This window comes from Falco biarmicus, chromosome 2 (assembly GCF_023638135.1).
Source record: "Falco biarmicus isolate bFalBia1 chromosome 2, bFalBia1.pri, whole genome shotgun sequence".
NCBI lineage: Eukaryota > Metazoa > Chordata > Aves > Falconiformes > Falconidae > Falco > Falco biarmicus.
Genome location: NC_079289.1, coordinates 66,300,527 through 66,321,971, shown reverse-complemented (window position 1 = coordinate 66,321,971; position 21,445 = coordinate 66,300,527). Strand labels below are relative to the sequence as shown.

General features: G+C 40.0%; 1 protein-coding gene across 2 annotated transcripts in view; it reads right to left on the bottom strand.

The window, feature by feature from the left end:
- Positions 1–7,050: 7,050 nt before the first annotated feature.
- The window catches only part of EDAR (ectodysplasin A receptor), a 73,369-nt gene continuing 58,974 nt past the window's right edge, over positions 7,051–21,445 (bottom strand). Inside the window, exons 6-12 of one of the 2 annotated variants that reach the window (XM_056329644.1) lie at positions 16,431–16,517; positions 15,176–15,304; positions 15,013–15,087; positions 14,641–14,713; positions 13,768–13,927; positions 10,737–10,797; positions 7,051–9,348 (exon numbers count right to left, since the gene is read on the bottom strand). In XM_056329644.1, coding sequence (XP_056185619.1) covers positions 9,029–9,348; positions 10,737–10,797; positions 13,768–13,927; positions 14,641–14,713; positions 15,013–15,087; positions 15,176–15,304; positions 16,431–16,517 — 905 coding nt within the window. In that variant the 3' untranslated portion in view covers positions 7,051–9,028. The remainder of the gene's footprint in view (positions 9,349–10,736; positions 10,798–13,767; positions 13,928–14,640; positions 14,714–15,012; positions 15,088–15,175; positions 15,305–16,430; positions 16,518–21,445) is intronic. The other variant, XM_056329646.1, reaches the window with a different exon arrangement.

Genomic DNA, 21,445 nt, shown 5'->3' with positions numbered 1-21,445 from the left:
GCATATAGGACCTCTCTGACCACTGCAGCTTAATGGTAAGTAACTGCTGTGGTAGACATACTCAAACTAGGGCTGCAAACTCAGTGGCCAGGATGCTGCTAACAACAGTGGCTATGAAAGCTCAGCATAGGATAACATTCATGTTAATAAGTTTGCTTTAAGGTCATCTTCAGCTCCATAAAATGGCATCACCAGTACAGTTAGTTATGGAGAAAAGAAATAAAAATAATCTTTCTAGTTTACAGAAAAAAAAATAATGTGGTAGAGTTTCAAACAGGAGTATAATATTCTACTCACACATCAGCTTTTTGGAAAAGTAGTATGCCCTTGAAGAAGGTAGGAGATAAATAGCGCTGCCAGACTGCTTTTGTCCTTCGGAAGGAACAGTATTCTAGAATGTGGATTCAAGAGCTATTTATATAAGAAATGCAAATAAACAGAATTTCTCTCTTCCAGGGTCCTTCCCACAATGTGGCAGTTTGATGTCCTCCTGGTTTTTCCTACTCCATGTTGAAGTGTGACTACAATTTTTATTTATTTTTTTTCACAGCAGCCTGGCACGCCAAAGCCAAATTCCAGAAATAGACACCTAACTCTGCTTCCTTCCTCTTCCAGTTGTCTTTCTGCTGATCGGTCTTCGGTGTTACTTGCTGCTGATTTTTCATTTACTTCTACATGGTGGATTAAATTGGAAAGTTATCGTGTATTCCTGAATTGTCTTGCAATACTAACTTGAATCCTATTACAAACTTGTTTCTAAAGCAACCTCACCTATTAAAAAAAATGAATTACCTTTTTTTTTTAAAAAAAAAGGTGGTGGTAGACAAGTGAGATGCCTGTGTGTGACCTGTATAACAGCTAATCACTGATGTCTTCTGCAGCAGAGCATGCAAAGGCTTCTTATTGTTCTGTAAGCATTCAGATGGTCTAGTCCCAGAACACTGGCAAAAAGGAATCAACATTTTTCTGTCCTTGAAGAGTGGTTGATAGTGATAATGCCTGAGGTAACAGGTGCTATGCATTACAAATCATAGCACAATAAATAATCAAAAGAGCTTATTTGGATGTGGGGAAATAGAATATATATGCAATATTATGTGTCTAGAACTAGCTATAGACTAAGCCAGTGCATTCTTACCCTGTTTGTGTTAATGTATTTACTGGAATATGCACTAGGAAGCCTATCCAATACATAGTAAGATCATGAGCTCTCTTTGCTTTTCATTATCACAGAGGAGTATTGAGGTTGCTTGCAGAAGACTTGTGCATACAATAGTCATTGTTTTACCTCTGGGTCGTGTTTTTCATCTGCAGCAGCAAGGTTTTTTTCTCTTAAATATGCCCTCCTCATAACAAAGCAGGACTTCTAAACTGATTGAGCCTTTGACTTCAACGGGGAGAGGTTGAACTGGCATGCCTTTTCAGCTCATCCTCCGACCCATACTGCTGGGCATTTATGCACATAATCTTTTTGTTCATGGATAATAGATTATTGATCCCCAATTATAGAATATGGAGGCAGTCAGCTGTTGTTGCTTTATGCTGCAAAGCTGAGACCCATCCTTTTCAGCCCGCCTTACCCCTGTTGTGTTGTTTTATTAATGTCGTCAGGTATCAAAGGCTATGTAGAGGGCAATTCCTGACTGCAGCCTGAGATCAGAGACAGTCTGTGAAGTCCAGCAAGTTTCTCTAAGGAAATACTGGGACGATACTGGTCAGGCTAGGAAGGGATTAGGTGGGAAAGGTCTTGCAAGGTAGTAAGTATTAATCTTGCCTAGGAGGAACTTTCCACAAAGTCACCTAAAAGGCTAGTAACGGAGTTGGGACTAGTTTTATCTGTAGACTTGCAGTTAGGTGCTCTCTCTAGGAGGGCCTGCTGATAGAAAACAAAAGAAAAAAGCCCTAATGCTATTTTTACAGTGTTCATGACATGGGCTGTAGAAGTCCGTGCAGCAAAACCTTGAGTTGACCAGAGCTTTGTATGAGGCTCTTAAGTCTTTTATTTTAAGTAACCATTTCCAAGGACTTACAGGGTCCTTTCAACTTGAAAGCTGGGTTTTATCAGAGTATAAAGAACAATTAGCTTTTTTTTTAAAAAAAAAAAAAAGAAAGAAAAAAAGAAAAATGCACATCAAAAGGAAATGAAAGGTCTTGTTGGTAATTTTCTCCCTGACCCGCTCATTTCCTTAGGGGTTGGGTCTTAATTTTAATTTGAACTCTAATAACTTTCTGTTTGCAGAAAATTCTGTTTGCTTCGTCTAACTCCCAGAAACATTCATCTTTACATCACAGCTGTTTGAGGCCTTGTCCTGTACCTGCCCCTGCCCTTAACAGTCGTCTTCCATTCCCTGCTGTGCTACAGTCTCTTCTTTCCCACTTTGCCTTCTTGAGCCTCCCTCTTCCTGCTGGCATGCTCCTTTGCTCTGAAGGAAGGCACAATTTTTCCTCTGCCCAGAGGAAAAGTCTGAGACAGTTTGTGTCAATTAGGACAAGGTAAAACAGTAGCCTTTCTGCTGTGAAAAGGCAGCCTCTTAAAGGGATATAATACGGTGACTGTGATTTTTTGCTTATCTTCTTTTATTGCTAGGGCACACTTAGGCTGTGTGGCAATTCCTGTGATGAATAAGACATCCAGGGATGGATCAAAGTGGATCTGTAGCTGTGTAAAGATACTTTATGGGTTAGTCAAGTTAAAATCACTATACCTGAGCACATACACTACTGTAAGTAAACATTGTGGGGTCAGGAAGGCCAAGGTGCTGCTGGGGCTGAGCTTGGCAAGGGATGCAAAGAGTGCTAAGGAGGGCTTCTACAGGTAAGTCAGCCAGAAAAGGAAGGTCAAAGAAAGCGTACCCCCTTGATGAACACAACCGTCAAACTGGTAACAAGAGATGAGGAGCACACTGAGGTACTCAACAACTTATTTGCCTCAGTCTTCACTGGCAGCCTCTCCCCCACACCTCTCGAGGGGATGGACTGCAAGACACGGACTGGGGGAGCAAGGTCCTTCCCACTGTAAGAGAAGATCAGGTTCATGACCACCTGAGGAACCTGAACATACACAAGTCTATGGGACCTGACAAGATGCACCCCAGAGTCTTGAGGGAATTAGCTGATGTAGTTGCCAGGCCACCCACCTTGATATTTGAAAAGTCACAGCAGTCAGGTGAAGTCCCTGGTGACTGGAAAAAGGGAAACATTGCACCCTTTTTTTTGAAAAGGGTAGTAAGGAGGACCCTGGGAGTTTACCAAATTTTAAACCCCACCACTATGCCTGGAAAAATCTTGGAACAGATCGTCCTAGAAGCTAGGCTAAGGCACATGGAGGACAGGGAGGTGATTCAAGACAGCTAGCATGGCTTTACCAAGGGCAAGTCCAGCCTGACCAACCTAGTGGCCTTCTATGATGGAGTGACTACATCAGCAGACAAGGGAAGAGCTATGGATGTCATCTATCTGAACTTTGGCAAAGGTCTTTGACATGGTCCCCCACAATAGCCTTCTCTTTAAGTTGGAGATGTGGATTTGATGGGTGGACTGTTTGATGGATGAGGAATTAGTTGGGTGGTTGCATCCAGAGGGTAGTGGTCAATGGCTCAGTGTCCAGATGGAGATCAGTGACAAGTGGTGTCCCTCAGGGGTCTGGGGTCTGCACTGGGACCAGTACTGTTTAATATCTTCATCAATGATATAGTGGGATTGAGCACACCCTCAGCAAGTTTGCAGATGACACAAAGCTGAGTGGTGTGGTTGACATGCCTGAGGGACGTGTTGCCATCCAGAGGGACCTGGACAAGTCAAGAAGTGGACCTGTATGAACCTCACGAGGTTCAGCAAGGTCAAGTGCAAAGTCCTGCGTCTGGGTTGCGGCAGCCCCCAGTATCCGTACAGGCTGTGGGATGAAGGAATTGAGAGCAGCCCTGCTGAGAAGGACTTGGGGGTACCGGTGGATGAAAAGCTGGACACGAGCCAGCAATGTGTGCTCGCAGCCCAGAAAGCCAACCGTATCCTGGGCTGCATCAAAAGCAGCGCGGCCAGCAGGCCGAGGGAGGTGATTCTGCCCCTCTGCTCTGGTCCGGTGAGACCCCACCTGCAGTGCTGCATCCAGCTCTGGGGTCCTTGGCACAGGAAAGACATGGACCTGTTGGAGTGGGTCCAGAGGAGGGCCACAAAGATGATCTGAGGGATGGAACACCTCTCCTGTGAGGACAGGCTGAGACAGATGGGGTTGTTCAGCCTTGAGGAGATAAGGCTCTGGGGAGACCTTATAGCAGCCTTTCAGTTCTTCAAGGGGGCTTATAAGAAAGATGAGGACAGGTGGTTTTAGTAAGACCTGTTGTGATAGGACAAGGGCTAATGGTTGTAAACTAAAAGAGGGTACATTTAGAGTAGATATAAGGAAAAAATCTTCTATGGTGAGGGTAGTGAAACACTTGCACAGGTTGTCCGGAGAGGTGGTAGATGCCCCATGCCTGGAAACGTTCGAGGTCAGGCTGGACGGGGCCCTGAGCAACCTGATTTAGTTGAAGATGAACCTCTTAATTTCAGTTGAAGATAAGCCTGCTCATTGCAGGGGTGGTGGACTAGATGACTTCTAAAATCCCTTCCAACCCAAGCAAATCTGATTCTATGATTTTTTTCCCCCCTGTTCAGTCTGGTCTGGGTCAGCATTAGGTTGAAAAGCTCAGACCAAGATAATGAGTGTTTCCTAAAGAAGTGCTGTCAGGAGCTAAAAATAAAAATCTTTTCTAAAAATAAAAATAAAAAGTGGCTTCTCCACACCAAAAGCAGGATTGATATTTTGCTCTGAAGAAGACAGTTTGAAGTTGATCAACTGCTTGCTGGAGAGGAAAAGAGCCACTTCTAAGCAAGAGTGATCCGAACTCTTTCTTTAGAGTTTGGATCGTTGAAGTGAGTTTTATTTGAGATTGTGTGTTAAGAAATGTGCTTACATTTGAGGTAAAGTCACTGTAACAAGTTAAAATCTTTAATGGTCTTACATGAAAACTCAGAAACTTTTGTTTAATTTCTTGTTGGAAATCACTTATCGTCATTAGGATTGGCAGAGTCCCTGGAGGTATTTAAAAGATGTGTAGATGTGGTGTTTCGGGACATGGTTAGTGGTGGCCTTGGCAGTGTTAGGTTAACGGTTGGACTCAATCTTAGAGGTCCTTTCCGACCTAAATGATTCTATGGTTCTATTCTATGATTCTGTAACCTTACATGAGCCAATTTTGCTGTAAATACTAAGAACACTATTACATAATCCCAGAGAAATTAACCTTAAGTACACCTTAAGCATTCATATGATCCAGTAATTCCCCAAAACAGAACATCAATTAACATAATTTGTAATAGGTTCAGGTTCATCGTTATTCTACACTTGCTGACTGCAGCTCTTTCAGCGATGTTACTGAGCTGAAATACAGTCACACACATGAAATTCATTCGTTACCTGGTAAGATTCGACTCTTCTCACGTTTGACACCTGTACAATAAGTGCTTACACCAAAGTTTGTCACTCCAGGTTCTCTTTATAGCCTAGAGACACTACAGCCCATAGTTTGAGGATGCAACCCATCTTACCTTAGATGCCTGCTTTAGCACAAGATGAGCGTCACTGCAAGCACCTCTGTTTGCACAAGTACATCCCGGTGTGCTTGAAGCACTGCACGTGAATGAAAAATTGAAAAAAGAAAGAAGGAAAAATCAAAACAAAGAGAACATCCTACAGAAGCTCTCAGGTGGTTTGATTTTTATGTTTCTGGTTTTTGTTTTATTATTTTGCACAGTGGAAGGACAGGGGTATTTTATCCAGACCCGAGTTTGTGCTTTGTCAAGTTAAACCTGAGAAGGCAAAGTTTCTCCTTTGGGTGGCTGTCCATAAGCACATTAAAACAGAACCCTCAAGCCTTTCAGGCAGTGACGTGTTTAGATGCAGCAATGCCTGCTGGAGTGTGCTTCACACGACGTTAACAGGGAGTAAAAAGACAGTAAAGTGAAACTGAGAACATCAGTTCCTCCCAGCCAGCTGGCAAGCTCAAAGATTTGTTGCAGTTTCTGTAGCCTTTCTCTCATTTAATCTTTGATGGAACAAGAATGTATTCATCATGCTAAAACCAATATATGCGTCTGAATAAACAAAATCCCAAACTGATTTTAAAGTAGGACAGTGTTTCTTACATTTAGAAAAAGTCTGATCTGTATGAAATACTCCACAAGTCTTAGCTTAGCCACCAGGGTCTGGGGGAAATGCAGCTTGGTGCTCTATTTTTCGTAGAAGCGAGCAGTTCTGCTGGCATTCTCACCAGTGCAGCCTCAGATTGGATGAACATAATTATCCTGTCAGGCAGTGAAGGCTTCCAGTTAAGCTCTCTGATAATGTGGTGTAGCACTGCTAATTTAGGAAGGCAAAATGAAATGACGTTAATGAGAGAGCATTGCTACTGTAAGATTAGTCACCAGTCTAACAGTCTGTACCAGCTCTCAATACATAGATAATAATGTAAACGGTTTCTCCAAGGTGTTGCTAGGAGTTTGGCATTTCTGTAGTACCTACAAGGAGAAATATCAAACCCAAACTGTATTGACAAAATGGTTTTTGTTTCAGTTGTTTCCAAGGTGTAATGCAGTGAAGCACTATCCTATGGGAACACAAAGAACCCTTCATGTTATGTCTATGTTACCTAGACGCTCCCATACCACAGGAATGTGCCTGCTAGCCCTTGGCTAACTCATTTAATTGCAGATTTATAAGGCAATATATGATTTAATCAAAGATATGGCTAATGCAACTGTGTTTGACCTCTTTCTTTAATTAGGATATTTTATGTTCATACTTTACAATATAATAAGTTATATATACAGCATTAAACAAAAATCTTAGAAAGTAAGCTTTGGCAAGATCTACAGAAAATTTTTTCATTCCTGTACATCTTTTGTGTAACAATAAAAATACTGTATACTAAATAAAATAATGTTAAATAGTCTGTGTTCACATTGGCACCATCAATTTCAAGACCCTAACTTTTCATGGCCCAATAAACATAAAAAAGAGGATTCCTGTATCTTCTTTTAAACAAATAAATGATGTGTACTATTAAATGACATGTGAAGTATAGGAGGCAGTCCACTGAATAACACTGTAGTTACACACTGGCACAAGAAAAATAGAATCTTCATGTTTTCTTTTTTTTTTTCTTTCCCTTTTTTATTCTACTAGCAATAGTACTAAACTGCGAATTCAGTCTTGAAAATCTTGTTGAAGTTTGCCGAGTTGTCAGCAGATTTAGAACTCTTATTGAAGCCTGTTGAAATCTGTATGAATTTGTCATTGATTTCAAGACAACAGGAATTGCACCCTAAATTAAACATCGGTTCGCTAGTTAAATGTTCAAATAAGTGCAGCTTGCTGCTTCATTAAAAGTAAAAATTCTCAACAAATTTGGCATATCCAAATTAATGAAAAGGGTGTTATATATGAAAGAAATGGTGGAAGAAGAATGAGTGGGTCAGGTTTTATGTTGCAGTATGTACTTACTCTGCTGTACAAATCAAGTGCTGGAAAGGTACTAAATATAGATGTTAAAGGGTGATACTAAATGTTCCACGCAAGTATGATACCATCATAGACAAGATCTGGTTACTAAGTGATGGAATACTGGTTGTTAACTTCAGGGTAATGGTTAATATTTTTTATAGCATTTTGTTCAGTCATGCATTTTGGAATTTAACAAGTATTGCTTTGTAACTGACACGTCTCTTAATTAGTGGTTGCACTTGTTGAAATCCGTCATCACTCATTTTAGCTATAAATCAAGCAAATAGGTTTGGTAACAGCTACTGATTTGTAGTCTGAGCAAGTTTCAGAGAACTTTCAATTGTGAAAATCAGAGATTAGTTAAAAGGAAAAAAAAAAAAGTTTAATTTCTGTTGTACACAAACTCAAAATAATGCTTTACCTTCCAGAGGATTTCATTTTCACTTGTGGATTCTGTGCTCATGGTCAGTGTTTACAAGAGTATAACATCTAAAAAACACTTTTTCCTCTGCATTTCAAGTGTCTCTAAAGAAATCTACCCTTTTTGCTCTTAGTTTCAAATATGCACTACTGTTGTCTGTAATTCCTCTTTTTGGAATATAATTTGATATGTAGATACCATTACTGGAAAAATACATTTTTCATGGTACTGAACAATCTGGTTTTGTTGCCTTTTTTTTTTTTTTTTGTAATGGTGAAGAGGAGAAAAATTTACTGCTCTCAACTTACAGGGAGTGTCTGCTAACTTTCACTGCCCACTTGCTAACCAGCTTGTCCTCAGCAAGTCAGCAGTTTGAATTTACAGTTTCTGAAATGTCAGTATGGACCAAGAGATCATTTACGTGCATTATGTACAGCGTTTTGAAGCACTTCAATCTGTAGATTATGTTGACTCTTTTTTTTCATATAGTATGGTTAGTTAATCTGAGGACTGTGTATATACACCTATGCACATACTTCTAGATTCAAAAAAACCATAGGAAGTATAGAAAAGGAACCTGGTTACATGTTAAATATGTTAGAGCCAATAGAAATGTGTGTGCCTAATGTGTATTGATACTGTAGCTGTGGTACTGCTTTTGACTGTGACTATTAAACCATTGAATGAAGCTCTAAGAGACAGGAATATTTTCAGAAAGCAATTCCATGCCTTTCTTGAAGGCCAGGTGGGAAGGGTATCAGCAGGGTTATCTGCACTTATACACAGACTGCAAAATGGATGTTTGTGTGTCCGCTTGTTATCAGTAACTGTTTAACGTGATCATTTTGTTTAATGACATGTTTCATACCAAGCTTCTTGCTCTCGTTTTGGTAGATGTGTAACTTCACTTTTTTAAAAAGTCAAAAGAGAAGAGCTTCCCGTTGGTTACTGGGAGCGATTATGTGGAAGAAACATCAATGGTCTTTTGTCCAAAGTCTTTGACATGGTGCTTGCTGGAATCATGGTTCTTGTGGTTGATGTGGAAGCATGGGTCCCAGGCAGGCATGTCAGGATGTCCCTGCTGGCTCAGGAGCAGGCATTGCTTGTGCCCACTCCAGAATATCCGCACACAAGGATTCAACAGCATCCAACCGCTCGATTTGCACCAGTTTGGTTAGCAGTTCTGGGATGCTGTAACCCGCTGTGCTGATGCGATCAAATAGTTGCATGCCATCTGTCATACCACCTATCTCATCCCTCTTCAGTCCAAAGCTCTCGGCAAGGTGGCGCCACGTTTTCACTATGGCTTTTTCTGTGTTGTAGGTTGAGCTGAGCATTCGGCTGGTTTTCTCCAGGCAATCAAATGGCAGCTCCGTAGGGCTCAGACCTGCAAGTGAGATGTTTATTGTCAGATGGCTCTGTGCATGGCTCTTGACTAGTCAAGATATTTATTAAAATACTATGGTATATACTGTTAGCAATAAGTACAGCTAAAATCTTTAAGTGATTGTCCATGATAGGTATGTCTAGCTCCAAAGTTATGGTTGTGTATTACCAAATTAATTCCTCCTAGAGACAATAGGGTACAATAATTAGAGTACATCTGGGAAAAAAGTGTTAGATGGGTCATATGAATTCCCAAGGCATTGCCCCTTCCTTTAACAAGTTGCTAGCCATTAGAAAAAGTATACTGCAACCATATCCCTAGTGAGCATTCCATTAATACACCTCTGCACATCAGGCACAGTGTTTGAGCTCAAGAGACAGGTTTGACCCTTCCCTGAGCCTTCTGTGAGCAGCTGCTGTGACATCTTTCATACTGGAAGTTGCCTCTGTAGGAATGTGAGGAGTGAGGTGAACCAGTGATGCTAGATGCTTGCAAGCATAAAAGTCTCTGCAAGTGCTCAATTGTCATCACTATCACTGAATGTCTAGAGAGGATTTAACATTCAGCCTGTGGGGAAAAAGCTATTTTCCCCCTGGGCATTCTTTCTATATATTCATGGTCACAGAACTGAGGAGAGAATCAGCATTTTCCCCTAACTAGTCTTCTGCTTCGGTAGTTTTCCTGCTTCGTACTCAGCAGCAGTAATTTGCTGGGAGATGGATCTCCCTGAACCACAGAAAACTCCTACACACACATGCACACAGTGTGTGTGTCTTTGGGGGTGGATGGGGTGGCGGAGCAGGGCAGTAAGTGCAGTCACATCTCCTGTTCTGCAGGGAAATTAATTCAGGTCTCTTCTGCCAAAACAGTCTAGGTAGTCAAGTGTTAAAGAGGGTTAAAACAAAACTTAGAAACTCAATTTTTTGTTGTGAGGGGTGGGACAGTATTTAGAGAAGCAGAGTAGGTCAAGACTTGTGTCTTACCTTCAGTTCTGACCCTTCCCAAATCACTACTCTCTGCTATCCAAGGAACTAACCAAATAAATCAAACAGGTTTCCTCTAGACGGGGAATGCCAGAATGCTTCTCTGCAACTTGGTCTGTGTGTGTCTCCCAGCACAACCCAACACTGCCCTTCCCGCTCTCCATGGGAAGGAAGCCCATGCACACGCCTGGAGAGAAGCCGAGGTGTGCTCCAGCCCGGACAGCTCTGGGCTCAGGGCACCACGGGGCTCCCTGCCAAGTGAGTACCAATCTGCCTATAGGAATGTCTTTTCTAGATTGGGACTTTCTACTTTCTGTAGGAAGGTAGAGGCCTTTCTTATTTTACAGCAACCACTTGCGATATAATTTCATGTTGTTAGTATAGGTACAGGTTTTGTACACTCACCTTCTGCAACATCGCATACGTTAGCGTACACATCAAGTATCTTTTTCCTTCGGCTTTGAATCTAAATGAAAAGAGTTTTATTTCATTAATTTTTCAGTCACGGGAGTAAACAATTAGTAGACAGCAGTGGAAATTCTGCTGGAGACCTTCATTTCATGGCACTAGGGGCTATCACATCATGTCCTCAAGGGTCCCTTTTGAAGACTCAAAGAAAAAGGACACAGTAATTATTCCATGAAGCATAAACCTATTTCCAATTTCACTTCCCACTGCTAGAAATCTTCCTTTCCATCTTCTAGTCTTTTTTTAGATCAATAACTTTTCTGTTCCAAGTGTTTGTATATTTTATTTCTCGTTCAGACTGAAGCAAACTCCTGACAATGAGGACAAACCCAATAGCACGCACACAGACAGTTAATGCAGGGATGACCAGGTAAACCAGGACAGGACTGGCTGCAGGGAATTAAATTCAGACTGAAATTGCCTTCTTCCAGTAGTCTTAAGAGGACTGTAGAGGAGGGAATCTTCCTTTCTGTCATTTGACATAGAACTACTTAGTGCATTACTAATTAACTGTATTTTCCTCCATGATATATTGCCTGGATGAATCTGAAACACGTTGCAGATGGATAAAAAAAATAAAAATCTGTGAAGCTTTGGACAGGGTGAGGTCCTGGATGCTCTAGTCATTTTTGACAAGAAAGAAACTCAGACTGAAAGCCTGACATTTTCCAAGCTGAAAATGGACATTTTGATAGAGTTTCATTTAGCAAAAATATTCTCAAGGTTTGGCTTTGGATTCAATGTGGAGTGAAAACAAATGTCAAAATGTCATGAGTTCTCAGGGACTGGAATTATCATCCTTCTGCCAGCTCTCATTAGGACTGAGCTTTCTGAAAAGCTGTCTTTTTGATGGGACGCCACTATTATCTCCACAAATTTGCCACTTTTCACTGCAAACTCAGCTAGGAAAAAAGCTCTGCTTTCAGTATTTTGTTTTGTGGAAAGACTTTCCTCGGTTTATTTGGGCTTTAAAGGGCAAGGCACATCAATGACTTGGATTAATACACAGACTTGCAGCTGGAGACCACAAAGCGGCTGCTCCACCCGAAGCCTGTCTCGCAGGCACAGACACTGTGCAAATGTGTTGTATCGCAGGGCAATGCAATGCAGACACTGACTGTTCACATATTCTTGGTATAATTTACATGTGCTTAATCGGTTGTTTTGCTATTGTAGGCCTGGATTAGCTGTTTTAGAACCTTGGAAAGAAAATTTTCTTTTAATGGGATTTATTAAAATTCCTCTTAAGCAAATTACTGGATGCTGATTTTCCTTCTCTTCTCATTTTTGGGGCAAGAAGGGAGGTTAAAGACTTATGCCCATTATGCATTGTGTAGGATGCTTTTTTTACTGGAGCCAGAAGATGGGGAATTTGTAAAGCTTATGCTGAAAGCAAACAGGTAAAGCTGAGCCTGCTGATCCTCCGTGTGGTAGCTCATTGTATGATGGCTTTTGCTTTAACCAGGAGGGAGCACACTTGGTTAAGAGCAAGCCTCTAACTTTGCTTACCCTTGTCCAATAACTAAATACTCTTTCCTGTACTAGAAATGATACTTATTCCCCAGCCTGAAGCAAATTACTGCTTTTCTAACTTCTTGCAACTGGCTTAATTGTGAGATCTTAGGTATAGGGCAGAGGGTCTTGACACAATCTGCACTTTCATTGCAGTTTGTCTTCAGCCTTGTCAGCAGGCTCCAGTCCATGAAAAGTATGTTGGAACAGAAGGTACGGAAGAAATAGTTTGTGCTTCAGGCATGCTTACGAGCAACCCATCTAAATGACTCTGGAGAATGTATCTATTATACATGGTCTTTAAAAGGTAAGCCGCTTCTTATTACATGTTCCGATTTCATGCCTATCCAGCTTGTATTGTGGAATTTCAAACGGGTGCACACAGAAGGATGATAAAGTGGGATATTTAGAGATATTAAAACTGAGTTTTAAAATAAAAGCATTGGAGGAATAAGTTATTTTCAGATGGTCATAACTGTCTACAAGTACAAAAATATTTCTCTTGTGTGAGACTGTGTGTGACTGGTCTCAGCTGAAAAATGAGCTATTTTAGAAAGTTTGAGCTGAACCATCCCAGCAATTTAAAACATGCAAACATTAAAAGATGCATTTTAAATCTTTTATATTCTTAAAATATCTGATGTTTGATATTAATGATGTGTTTCTATACTAGCTATTGCCATTTAAAAATAATTTTTGAAGAACTAAAACCATCAAAACTATCAGAGTAGACATCTTCATTTTAAGAATAGTTTCATGTTATTGTAAGCTAAAAAGTTGTGTGGATGAGGTGTGGCCTTAGATATGCCTTGAAATACTCCAAGTGAGATAAAACACCCCAAGCAGTACACACTCAACAGGATGAAGTGAAGATTTTCCAGAGCAAAGCAAACAGTGGATTTACCGTGTCTTTCAGAGCACAGGAGTGACCTTCAAAGCACATGTGTGGTTTTCAAAATTATACACAAAGTCCAAGCACAACACCAGATATTATTGAAAACCTGATACCATGGAAATACCAATGCTACTGGATCAAGGTACACAGATGCTGTGCTGTCGTACAAAGCCAGACATGCTGCTGCATTATTTTTCCATCTTGGATTTTCTGTGGTAAGTGTAGCATTGCGGTTAGTTATATTAGCATTAGCTATATTGGGGGGTTGCTGCTTGTTTTTTCTTTCTTTAGGCTATAAAATGTGATAGTCAAAATAGCAACGTTATTGCTCTTGTAGGAAATTTATTTTTTCAGCCCTGAACAGCATCTATGTACATATATGTCACTATGCAAATGAGACTCTATAATAAATTTGTCTGGAGAAGCTCTTGTAAATTAGTCTGGTCTGCACTATAATGCATTTTGAGGGGTGATAGTTTGTATATTGTTTTCTTAAAAAAAAAAAAAAAAAAAGCAATGCAGAAAAATGCTTTTCATTTTTAAATTTCAAAATAGCCTTACCCCAGTTGATTTATTGCTTGTAGAAGATTTATCTCTGGCCAAATGCACTAAGGATAACAAGCATCTCTCTGGAGTCCCTTGCTTGTCAACTGCAGCTTCTTCATCGCTGTCCATGCTACGGCTTAAAAGTCGTTCATTCTCAGAAGATGCATCATTTTCACTGTAAAATGAAGGATACTGTTATCTTAGTGAAGCCTCTCATGGGTTGACTCCAATCATCTTTTTGCTATCCTAGAGTAATGGAATAGAAGCATCTTAATGCCTTTCTTCTGAAATCCTTTGAATGTAACTGCATTCACCTGCTCAGGGCATATATACAAGGCCCACCAAGCTACACAGTCATACATAGCTTTCAAGAATCCTTTTATAGAGGGATTTTCCAGATGAGGACAGTGTTTAGCCCCCCCTAATCATGTTACCCAACCAAGTTTGGCCACCAGGCAGACACAAGGTGAGGAAAACTACCACACCGTGCCACCCAGATGATGCTACGAAGAGTTTCCTTAAGGCCTGGAGCAGCTGTTTTTCCCCCTGCTGCCTAGAGGTGAAAGGGAACCTTACTTAGTGTGTGTATGCAAGAACAGCGCTCAGGTCCCAAAAATGGACCTGTCAAAAGAGGAAATGGAGCTGTAAGAGCTGATCCCAGAGGGAGTGGGGAAGACACAGGTTTCTCTTTGGTAACATCTGTCATCCTTTGTTAGAAATGGAAGGGGAGAAATTCTACTAAGGCATCTAGTCTTTTCCCTGCTGCAGTAAACTACAAGCATACCCATCTAATTTGTTCTTCATGTATTTCTCTGTAACCAGGTTGAATGGTGACTATGTCCCTCCCTCACTTCGGTCAGACTGGAAGTACGTTTGTCTTTTACCCACCTTTTAACAGCCTTAGCTGGAGTTGCTGTGAGTTTTTCAAACTCTTCTTTCTCAGAAAATATCACAACATTATCTGTAGATCAACAATTAAAGAAACTTAAATTGGCAATGAGTTTCCAAAGTAGTGTTTTGTCTCAAGTGCTGGTTCTGCTGGCAACCTTACCGCAAACACAAGTCACTCTGCTACCTTTTTAATTGCTGTCAGAGGATTAAATGACATTCTCAAAGTACAAAAACTATTATACACAATTCTTTAGTAAACTGACATGGATTTTGTACAATTCAAAGAAGAAATTGTAATTATGGTAATTAAGAGTATTTAAGCCCAATGGTGTCTCGTACAGAAAAAAACAAAACTAAAGCAATATATACCTTGTACTTCTTTCTTCTCTTCTTGTGTGTTAGCCTGAGCTTCAACATTTTTTACTGAATGGCTCTTGCAACAGGCTAGAATATAAAAATATAATAGCAATTATTCTCAGAAGCTATCTAAAAATAGTGTTTGCAGCTAAAATTTCATTTGCTGAACAATTACCTTGAGCAGAAGGTTTTGTTTTTACAATGTAAAACATGATGATGAGGACAATGGCAATAGCCATTATGAAGATGGTAGACATTGCAATTATAAGAGCTGTAGCCAAATGTCCTTGTCCTGAAAGATCTGCTGGAGTAAACAAAACAAATACTTTCATAAGGGAGCAACTCTTAGCATCAGAGAGCAGTTAACAGATTGTGATCCACTCTACTCTTACATCCTGCATGCTCATTTAGTTGAGTCTTGGTTACTTGTTAAACATTGAAAAACTTATTGTTACATCTCAAAGGCAAACTAGTTAACAGTTTTTCAAAACTGTGACATTTATGCTGTACTGAGCAGTTAACACTATTCATTAAATATATTTGATGGTGTGATCTATCAGATACAAAGATGCAGAAAGTTGTATTATCTGCTAATAATATAGGAAGCTATATGTAAACAAGAGTAGGAGCCTTCCTAACATTTACTTTCTGAAAAGAGAAAAAATAAATAAACAAATGGGATGAGAGCTGAAATGACTGTTGATAACTATGGCTTCCTCAAAAGCTTTGCATTAAAAAGGAAAATGCACTGCACATGTAGAAGAACTGATGTTTTTTTAACAGAGACTTAAAATGCAGCGTGGCTAGAAGGTGAATTTAAAATACGGTATGTGAAAAGGTATTCAGAAGCAGAATTTGGATGCAAAAGACTAGAACTGAAAAGCCACAAAAGGATGCAGAAAATGGCAGATATGTAAAAATGCATGAAACATTAATTTTCCTGAAAACATGATCCTCGTGATCATGTTTCCACACAATACCAGGAAGATCAGCATTGCCAGTACCTCATTAACTGCATCTTTCCTGTTGTGTCTTCTCACGTTCACATATTTTTAAAACCTAATAATCATGCTGGAGAACTGTTTGTGTTAGCTTAATAAAACACTGGCTATATGTGTATTAAATTATTTTCACCAGTCTAAGCTAAGCTTTGCTGAGGTATAGTGCCATTTCCATATGGCTACAAATAAGATCAATTTATTGCTGGCATTACTGACTACAGTTGAAGTCCATTTTAAGTCCACCTGACTAAAACAGTGGTGTTGATTAACCAAGAAATCAAAATTCATTCTGAATTATTTTCAGCAGCAGTATTAGAAATCCAGAAATAGTGGCAATAAAATTCACAATAGATATTTTCAGTTTGGTTGCACTTTGCTGATGCCATTTTCAAAACAGCTGCTAAATTAAATCTGTGAATACATTCTTACCTTTGTGAGCATGCTGGTAAGGCGAGAAAGTGCTTGTGCCAGAGGTACTTGGGAAAATGGCTGAAATACCAGAGGTAGCCCCTGCACCTACAATATAAACAGAAATGACATAAAATTCCACGGTTACTTTATTCAGCCAAAGGAAGATCTTAGCCCAAGTAAACAGAGACTTTACTTAGCTTGATTGCATTTCCCATTCATTAGCAAAGAACCCATGAACTCTTAGCTTTTTGAAATGTTGCTAATCCCAATATGCATTTCTCGCACGTTGAAAATTGTGTTACAGACTACATTTTTGCATAGCATCTAGAGGGAGTGGAAGAAGTCAAAGCTCCTGAATGGTTTTGAACTTAGAAGAAACCCAGGCATCTTCAGACACAGGCAGGGTATACGGTGATTCCTATATAACAGATCTTTCCTGGGTAGCAGAAAGTTTCCCAGCATCCAGCCGATGACTCAAACTGTTTATAACCCCCACTCCACTATTCGCAACTGCAGACCCCAAGTACCAGATGGTAGATTCATCAAAGTAGTGCTTCTCACAAGCATCCTTCATTAGCAGGATCATTGTGAAACTCTGACAGTATGCAAAACCTCATCACCCTACAGGGAAACCTAGGAAAGGTGGCAAATAATAGTGTTGAATGCCTCTTTGTTCCTTGGAGCTTTACTATCATAACAGGGAATACTAGAATTTCCTGCAATCTAGCTGGGCAGTACGTTTCTTATCATGTCCAAATCTGTGTTCTGGGGAGGGGGAAAATCCACCAAAACAGTGAAATGAAGGACTCAGAGGAATACTTCATGCTGGCAGAGGAGTGAGATTGTCCAATAGGAGTTTTCATGTGTAAATTCTACAGTTAAGTTTAAAAGTTAATATAAATTTTTCAGATGGTGTCATCCACCAAGTTTTCAAAGCGGTAGACCAACTCATAAATCAACATATTTTGACAATACCACATAGTATTGGGAATAAGACTTTTGGTGGGAATGCTTTCATACAAGATGCTCTTGGCATAGCATTTCAAAACAGATTAAGAACATGAGGCCTGGGAGAAAACATTCTCTTCATTCTCATATAAACTTTGATATCATTGCTAAGCAGGTAATACAAACAGCTACTATCAACAGACACTGAAAACCACCTTCTGCTTGGAAGGGGTATGAAATCCCTCCTGCTTTGTGTTAGCTGTCTATGGAAAAAGCCCAGTGATAATTAAATTCAGCAGACCTGAAGACAAAAGACTGTCCCAGTCATCTGGTAAGGTGCACACAGCCCACGGCTCCACAAGCTAGTTCGGCAGCTAGAGTAGCTGAGAACTAACCGTGCCGTTCTTTTCACCCAGTAAATATTCTGAGAAATTAGCCCCACCAGGTAAACTTTGCAGGAAATTAAGTGGTCTGGAATGGTCTGAGAAATGTTCCATGGTTAAGAACAAAGCAATATACATGTTCTTCAAATTAAGGGAAATGTTGTTTAAAAAGAAAAAAAAAAGTACTACCTAACATAAAATATGGCTGCATGTAGTGAATGAGAAATGTACACTTAAAGTGGCCACAAAGTATGAGTTGCAGATGTCTTCAAAGGAAATTTCCTTTAACAATGGTAAAACTTCTTTCAAACCTCATTTGTTGGAAGGAAATGGATTCATTTATTATAATTAGGCTTTTTTTTTCAAACTGGAGAAGTGTTTTCATAAAGCTTTAAATACATTATTTTGTTAATTCAGATGCTTTTCATATTACATAAATGACAGGCAGATTCTTGCCTCTGGTCCCTTCTCTGTGACAAACATCCTTCTAAGAAGAGTTAGTTACAAGCTCCAGGAACTGAATACAGCAGTAGGCCATCTAGGTATCATTAGACAAAGATGTCATCTGCATGTAGCAGAGATTAAAGACAGGTAATTTTCTGCAGTTCTTCACAAAACTGAGTGAGTCATCCTTGGTCTCGACCTCTGTATTTACTCATCATGGCTGGACATCAGAGGAAGTTTAGTAAGTGGCCAGTGCTGTAGCCCCATACTTCATGTCTGTAGCTACCAGCTTGTGCCTATTCTTGCAGTCCCCCTGGCAAATGCAATTACAGCCAATTGTAACTCTGTGCAGTCCTTGCAAGCTGCAACAAGTCAACAATAGCTCTTCTTACACTGCCTTTCAGTCGACACGGGCAAGCCATGCTGCTTTGTCTGTGTGGAGTTTTATCTAACAAGCTTCAGCTCGTCTCCTCCAGAAGCAAGTTTTATCAAACTCTCCTCTCTCTCTTTTCCTTCATCTGAAATACGTAATCATTGAAGTATTTCCGCCTAATCAATCTTTCTATTGTTTGGTATCTCATGATACCAAAAAACCCATGAAAAACCTCATGTTTTTCACCTGTCTCTAAAAGGGAGTAGAGCCTTCCATAGTGGGAAGTCATGCAGCAGCACACAGCATGGGAAGAGTAAGGAGGAAGATCATCCGTTCTTCATTCGACACCATTGTCATGCTTCAGTCGGCTCTGCCCCACGTGGGGATACAGCATGCTGCCCCAGCCATGTGCACACGCACGTGCACACATGTGCCTCTCCTGTGCACAAGAGTGAGCTCCAGAGCCTACGTGCAGAATTTTCTTTGCATGGGAACGGGCCCACCTTGTTTGTTCTTTAGTGCCTGTCATGGCAAAATCAAGGCTGGTGCTAGAACGTGGTGGCCTTTTACATATGCCTAGGTGGGGGTTACTTGTTATGCATATTTTAAGCCTATTATCAAATTTAATTGTTTGGCATATTCATTATGGGCCAAGATTTTTCTTTAGATGTGGCTTAGAAGAAAGTGCCAATTCGTGCACCTGCACTACAAGAGGAACCAAAAATGCCAGCTTCTGCAGAAGTTCATTTCATATCGGTTTTGTGTGAGCAAAAAGAAACAGAACTCAGCTGCTGCTTTTTCCCCGTCCAGCACTACAACATGACTGCAATATCAGCTGTGCACATCCAGTTTTGTATCCTGATCACATTATTAATTCTGGTTCCTATATAGGTGACACTCCCATAATCTATAAAGACTTAGATATAGCTCAGGCAGAGACATCCTAAGGTGCTACAGTGCAACATATGGAAACAACTTTATTTTAAGCACAAAAAAAGATAGATGGCTGTAATACAGCTGTGCAAGAGAGTGGTTTATATTCCTAGACACCTGTAGGTAATATTGCAGGAATGTGATAAAGACATTAGGAAAAAAGTTTATCACTGAAGATTGGTCAGCTTTTGCATTATAAATGTTTTTATTCAAACATTGTAATTTAGTTATAACTTTCTTGGAGTCTAAATACAGTCTCATTTTTTAAAAAAATTTTGTTTAAAAGAACAATTGGATCTGTATTCTCGTTTGGGGTTTTTGAACTCAAAAGATAGCTTTAACTTAAATTCCCATTCAGCCAGCCTTTCATCCTCATAGTGAACAAATGTTGAGCAATAACATTTTTTGTTTGTTTTTTGTTTCAAAGAATTTTCTGCTTTATGTAACAGGACTATTACAGTTCATGTATCTCGAGACAGACTTACAAGATGAAGTGACAAACAAAACTACCAGATTTGTGAGAGAAGGGCACAGGGAAGAAAGTTTTACCAACATGAACCCTTGCAAGTGTTTGTGAGTGAATAAAATCTGCTGCAGTTGGAGACCATATGTGCTCTTGACATATGTTGCTGTGGGTGTCAGCTTACTGGTCCATGCAAAGAACTGCTGCTCATAGCTAGCAACAGCTTTTTATAAAGTTTATTGAATAGTTAATAATATGTTCTAGAAACACCCAAAGTGTGTATACAACAGACTATCAGAGTGATCCTGAAATAAGAAGCGTTTTTAAAATGTCTTTGTGTATATATGCATCTATTTCTTGCCATTGAGTGCAGCTTGCTTTCTCCTGATGCATCCCTCTTCTCACAGCCACGGTCCGTTCAGCAACGGCACCGCACACTCACTACTGCCAGCCGAGCTGCTCGGGCCAGCGAGACTGTTTTACAAGAGTAAAGTAAGGTAAAACACACACACAAATAAATAACTAGCAGCCTGGAATATGAGATGAAAAATAAATTATATTGAGTTGAAACTCAATAAAGTTAGACAGTTTATGGCTGACAAAGTAATTGAAAACTAGGTTATAACTAAACCTAGTCATAAATAAAGACCTAGATATGTAGCAAGCAGAAGTCAGGATTTTCAAATTAATGTAAATTTATATTCAGGTACTTACAGGTTTGGTTTCAGACTTAAAGAAACAACACTTCAAATGGAAACCCTGTGCACTTGGCAAGTCATGGAAGCTGAAGCAGCAAAGCCAAGCCACTCTGTAAGGCGTCTACATATGACTTCGGTAATCAAACACGAACCAACTCTTAAAATTCTGCAAATCACTAATAACAGTCTTATTTTCAGGGGACACACAGAATCCTATAAGACAAGTTCCCCCAATGTTTCCTGCAGCCACAGGCAGATACTTCAGTTAGTGTAGGTTGTTATTAAACCAGGAAGAGTGAAATTAATTAATTCCTGAAACTGAACCTCCTAAAAATGGTGACAGCTAAGTTCCCCCAGACTTTTATTTTCAATCTGGTCATTCTCACTGTAAGTAACCACCACTGTTCAGACACATAAAAGGAAATATGTTATGCATTGTCTCTCTGTAATGTCTTTAACTATTTTATGTCTCTCTCCTTTTATTTTGCCGGAGCAGGGAAATGGTGACAATTATAGGCCACGTGGCCTTAGTCTGACAATTTATTTGTCAATCTGTTGAAGTTTTGGTTAGGATTCACTGGGAGCTGTAATCATCGCACAGTACTGGAAGGTCATAGGCACATGCTTCATGAACTAAGCCTATGTCCAGGAATTCAGTGTTGCCACTTCTCTCTCTGTGCAGTACGAAGGAGATAACTGCCTTTTAAGCCTTACTACAGTGACTTCAGAGCATTGGAAGGAAGAGAATGGAGCCGCAAGGAACCACTCTCATTCCCCTGCGCGTGGTGGCC